The sequence below is a fragment of the Vidua macroura genome, chromosome 6 (genome assembly GCF_024509145.1).
Source record: "Vidua macroura isolate BioBank_ID:100142 chromosome 6, ASM2450914v1, whole genome shotgun sequence".
NCBI classification, from domain to species: Eukaryota; Metazoa; Chordata; class Aves; order Passeriformes; family Viduidae; genus Vidua; species Vidua macroura.
The window spans coordinates 34,503,508-34,509,390 of record NC_071576.1 but is presented as its reverse complement, the minus strand read 5'-3'; the positions used below and the strand labels follow the sequence as shown (position 1 = coordinate 34,509,390).

At 38.6% G+C, this 5,883-nt stretch overlaps 1 protein-coding gene across 2 annotated transcripts in view; it reads left to right on the top strand.

Moving 5' to 3' along the window:
• Positions 1-5,629, top strand: part of LOC128808714 (cytochrome c oxidase assembly protein COX16 homolog, mitochondrial) — a 45,966-nt gene extending 40,337 nt beyond the window's left edge. For both annotated transcript variants that reach the window (XM_053980156.1, XM_053980157.1), the window contains one exon: positions 5,255-5,629. In XM_053980156.1, the coding sequence (XP_053836131.1) occupies positions 5,255-5,371 (117 nt within the window). In that variant the 3' untranslated portion in view covers positions 5,372-5,629. The remainder of the gene's footprint in view (positions 1-5,254) is intronic.
• Positions 5,630-5,883: the final 254 nt, after the last annotated feature.

Genomic DNA, 5,883 nt, shown 5'->3' with positions numbered 1-5,883 from the left:
CCTTAATGAACAAAAAACAATCCCATTCTGGCCATATTTTGCTGCTTACTAACTTGCTTGTTTTCTAATATCATAAAAACGAAACATTCTCTAATTGGGAAAAAAAACCCTTCTTTTTAAACTGAGGATTCAATCACTAATCATGGGCTATTAAATCCAGATTATTAAATCACTAATCATTAAATTATGTCACTTCCTAGGCAAAGTAAGTAACACCCAGTTTATATTAAGAAAATGAGATGTCAAAAAGATGGCTCTGTGAAAGAGTTATATAAAAAACCCTCTAAAGCCATATCAGTGCGATGATGAAGATTTCCAGTTATGCACAAGACAGCAGATTCAGTGTTAGCTGTAATTCTGTACTCTTCATCTATATATCATTATGGAGCTCCTCATATACCTTTTGTCTCTTAAAGCTTTTCTGACGCTTTTAAAAACAGACTGTTCAATTGGTTTAATTCTTTCACTGCTTCTTACAGCCATGAGGATATTTTTCCCTGGCTCATCTTTTGTCTGCAAAATGGGTTTGCTTACTGTAATGATGGGAAATAATTGGCTCTCTATATCAGAGCAATTTCTTTCTGTGAGCAATTCCTTTCTTTCTTTTTCTTTCTTTCTTCTTTCTTTCTTTCTTTCTTTCTTTCTTCTTTCTTTCTTTCTTTCTTTCTTTCTTTCTTCTCTTTCTCTCTTTCTCTCTTTCTCTCTTTCTCTCTTTCTCTCTTTCTCTCTTTCTCTCTTTCTCTCTTTCTCTCTTTCTCTCTTTCTCTCTCTTCTCTCTTTCTCTCTTTCTCTCTTTCTCTCTTTCTCTCTTTCTCTCTTTCTCTCTCTTTCTTTCTCTCTTTCTTCTCTCTTTCTCTCTCTTTCTCTCTTTCTTTCTCTCTTCTCTTCTTTCTCTCTTTCCCTCTTCTTTCTCTCTTTCTTTCTCTCTTTCTTTCTCTCTTTCTCTCTTTCTTTCTCTCTCTTTCTCTCTTTCTCTCTCTCTTTCTCTCTCTCTTCTTTTCTCTTTTTCTCTCTCTCTCTCTCTCTTTCTCTCTCTTTCTCTCTCTTTCTCTCTCTTTCTCTCTCTCTCTCTTTCTCTCTTTCTCTTTTTTCATCAAGCTGTAAATTTGAAACAGGATTCTCTTATCCCTCCTTTTACATGTGAGAAAATGAGACTAAAGCCAAGCATTTTTCAAGTGGCCACCTTGAATTTACTCAGGCTGAACACTAATAGCTCTAAATGAATTTCTGCAGACTTCAATTTGTGTATTGTGGCATGAAGGACTATCCTGCAAGAGTAGAATTCAAACTCTTTTTAAAATTTTGTCTTCTTTTAAGGCTGTGAGAGGCTTATAACTTGTACTTAAGCCAGGCATTTGAACCAGCAATTAGGAAGTGAAGGTCTTTTTATGTCCTTTTTGGTACCTTTGCACCAGTCAATCCCGTTTAGTAAGTCTTAAAAGTCAAGTGTGGCAAACAGTTGAACATATTTTTCTTTTTCACTGTGGCCTGTCTGAATAACTGCATTTTTCCCTTGAATTTACAGCTTCTGTCAGTCCTGTACTCTTAAGAGGCAGTTTAGCTGATTTAGGGAGTGAATCAGTACATTTAATGGACTATACTGATCTTACTTTAAACAGCTAATTTTCAATATCCTTTGGGCTATTTGAGACAAGCAGGAAAAGTGCTGCTGATCTGATCTGATTACATTTCGTTGTAGTCTCCAATGACTGAGTGTTTAGTACATTTGAATTGGGAGAAGAGGTATTTTGGGTTTTAGCCTTCCAGTTCATATGAATTTCAGTTTAGTAAAAGCTGGAAGTAGTTTAACATGTGATGCAATGTCTTCATAAAGTTAGGTAGGCAGAGTCCAAGTGGCTCAAATGAAAAAAAGAAATAAGAAATTAAGAAGACCTAGCCAGATAGAATGAAAGATGTTGACTTCAGCTTCATCTGAGAGCAGAACTAGCTGCTTGCCTGAATTCTCACTGTACAGCTCAGGCAATCTGAAGGAGCTGTGTAACTTTGCATCTTGTGCTACAACTAATTAAGAGGACTGTCAATCTGGTCTTCTCATCACTAAGATGAATTTAAAATGTAGCTATGTGCATGTCTTTAGCCTACATCTGATGTAGCTATTTATTCTGGGATGATTCTGTTGTAAGAATTTTCATGTCAGTGACCAAGCAAAAAGGGTAGGGTTTTACTCAGCTGTATGTGAGGTACTGTCTTGGTTTAATCCCAGCAGTCAAGCCCCACGCAGCTGCTCGCTCACTCCCCATGATGGGATGGGGAAGAGATTCGGAAGGGTAAAAGTGGGGAAACTCATAGATTGAGATAAAGGCAGTTTAATAGCTGAAGCATAAGGTGCTGGTGTAAGCAAAATAAAACAAGGGATTAATTTACCAATTCCCATAGGCAGCAGGTTTTCAGCCATTCCCAGGAGAGCAGGGCTCCATCACATCTAAAGGTTGCTTTGAAAGACAGGCTCCATCTCTCTGAATGTCACCCTGTTCCTCCTTCTTCCCCCAGCTTCACATGCTGAGCATGGTGCCATGTGGTGTGGGATTTCCCTGTGGTCACTTGGGTTCACCTGCCCCAGCTGTGTCCCCTCCTGTGCACCCTCAGCTTGCTGGCAGGCGGGGTGGAGTGAGAAGCAGAGACAGCCTTGGCACTGTGTGAGCCGCTCAGCCGTAATGAAAACGTCCCTGTGTTACCAATATTGTTTTCAACACAAATCCAAAACATATCCCTATACTTGCTGCTATAAAAAAATTTAACTCTACCCCAGAACCAGCATAGATATATGTGAAAATAGCTATTCAATAGGAAAGCATTGCAGAACAGATTTTCATATCCCCTTTCAGTAGTGATACTCCTTCTTATGCTTATCCACATGCAACAGGAGTGCTCTGTTATTCCAAAATTGGATAATATCAGTTCAGAAAGTTGGAATGTCAAATCATTCTGCCTTCTGATGACTGATAACAATCCCATAAACTAAATTTTTGCAGATACTGTCCCATGGTATTAAGGAAGGTGCTTTCTTCTTAAATTGCAGTAAGATACTACAAAGTGTTTATACATGACACAAAATGTTAATGATCTCTATAAATATCATGATAATAAAAAATATAGTCTTCCTATGTATGTATTAGGACCTTTATTTCTTAATTGATCAATAGATCTTATTTGTCATCTCAGGCAATGCCATTCGCTGCACGTAACCCTTGGTTGTTTTATTCTGTCAGTGTATCCCAGTGTGTTTTCTAGGTACCTTTATGATTTCTATTGGAAACTGCCAAGATACTTTCTGGTACTGGTTTGTATGGATACTATAGTTTTGAAATGCTTCCTGTTTTTGACAAACCTCCTCTCTGTAAAGCCTCTGTGAAGTTTCAGGGAAAAATTAATAGGAACTTTTTGATAAAGATCTTCAGTACGCATGTCTCTTTTGATAGACTTCTTTATGTAGCCTAACTTTAGATACCACAGGGTTTTTTTTATTATTATTTTAAAATATTAAAAATTATTATTTTAAAACTTATTTTAAAAGTTGATTAATGTTCAGGCTTTGGGAGACAAACAACTTTGGAATAGTTGAGATCCTCACAGGTGTGTGATACCTTTGTGTTGAATGAAATCAGCATGCATCCCTTCTGTTAAAGCATGAGGTTATTTTAAATGTAGTTTCCTTGATGCTTCCATTAGAATCAGATGTTCTGAATTTGCAATCGGAGGAGATAGTCACTATTGTGTGGGATGATGAGTACCTATCCTCCTCCTCTCTCCTTCCATGTCAGCTCAGATCCCTTCTGGAGAAATGAAGTACCTGCTAAGCATAAGATATATAAAGTAGTAAAGACAATTTTTCAGAAATTCAGAATTCAGAAAGGACCTATGCCAACTCTACTGTACAAAAAATTCAGTTGCTCTTACCTTGTGAAAGTCTGCTATGTTTGTGCATGTGTTCTCATATATCTTCTGTAGAGTCATGCCTAATTTATTTTGATACCTGACTAACCTCATTGCAATTTCCACAGTTGTAGAAGTGTCAGGAAACTTTCACATAACATGAACTAAGCAGCAGGTCTATTCTGTTGTAGCTGTTGAATTTTTTTTGCAGCTATTATTCAAGTCCCTGGGTGTTTGCCATTTATTTGAACAATTGATAGTAGACAAATGAGGCCACAGGCTCAGGGCAGGGTGGAGTATTTTCTGGTGTATTTTTACAGCATTTGCTGAGATGAGGCCTTGATCACAGGTCTGGTTTAAGTCCCACTGCAGTAAGTATCATTCATTACTGGAATGCAGTGCTCCCCTGTTTAGTAGTGTCTAGGACATCGCTGATTTCTGGCAGTGGTGCTGACCCTCTCCTCAGTCTCCCACCATGTCCAGTGTGCTGTTCCACAGCTGGCACGTGAGACTTGACGTTTGTGTCCTGGGAAGGGAAAGCTATGCCTCTGCCAATAGGACTGTGAAAATGTTTGTGTTCTTTGACTGCAGCACATGGTAGGTGAGGTCAGAAGGGCACCTGTTCTTCATTTATTTTGCCTCTAAGTCATTGGTAATTCTGAGGGGGGACGATAGAAGTAGGCAAAAAAAAAAAGGTAATGAAATCTAGTTTTTCAATACCTGACAGTTCAGTCAGTTAGCATATCTCATGTATGACTTAGTAAGAGGCCTGTCTGTGGTGGCTGGGTGCCATGGGAGACTAATCAGCAGAAAGCATTGCATACCTCTCTCAAGTTAAAACCACATGGACTGAAGGGGTTTGCACTGTTGCTGTCTCTCTTTGTGCTAAATAATGAATCTCTTCCAGCATGCTTTGTATATTTGCTGACAGGATACTTCAGCTCACTAATTACTAATCCTTCTGTTTGAGCTATACCAATACTTGTCACTCCTACTACTTCAGTGTTTGGCAGACTTACAGTTGTAGAACAGATCTGGAAAACAAGGTGAGAGAAGAAAAAGTGAATACAAGATATCTTCAGTCTTGCTCAGATGCTGCAGTGCTTCCTGTCCTTAAATGTTACTTACCTGCTGACAAGCAGATGCAGTAATGCCTCTCTTAGTCATTTATGTAGCTATATGGATAACTACTAGGTTTTTCTTCCTTCTTGTTGAACTTCTCGTGCAGAGTAGAGGGAAGTTCATCAACCCAATGGTGATACTGAGTTTCTCGTGAAAAAAAAAATCAATTTGGAATCATATGTACTTTAAATAATTAATCCATCAAGGTGACCCTATTATTTTTGCTGTTTGTCTGCAGAAGTTGCAAAAATTGAACTTGGATGACTGGGAGAACATCAGAGGACCCAGTCTGTGGGAAGATTCCAGGACGGTTCAGAAACAACAGCGGGAGGCTCTCCGTCTCAAGACAGAGTGACTGAGAAAGCCACCTTTGGTGCCTCTGGGAAAAAAAAGTCTCAGGCTGGACTGTCTTAATTTTTAATCCAGTGTCAGGAACAGACATGGGAGCATTTGCACTGGACAATTCAACTGGTATATATACAAGTAACTGTGAGATCAGTCCAAAAGGCACTGTATTATATGAAGCTCTTTGTTTGCATTAATTTATCTAGTGTACCACAGGCTGTATATGTGAATTTTCAATTAAAAAAACCTGATTATTCTACTGAGAATATCCCATTGTTTTTCAGTCTCTTAACATTCAAAACTGCTTCAGCAAGGAATAACATTTCAAGAGTCACTTGTCAGTACCAGAAGTTGTCATCCTAATGAGAACAACAGTGCTGTCATCTAGATGTGTGTGACCAGATAAGTGCTGCTTCAGGGAGCCTCTGCATGACTTCAGGCTCTTTAGCTTGGAAGGGACTCCACAGGATTATGAGCTGTCCAGAACAATGAGTCCAATTTTGGCTAAATAATACTCTTGTG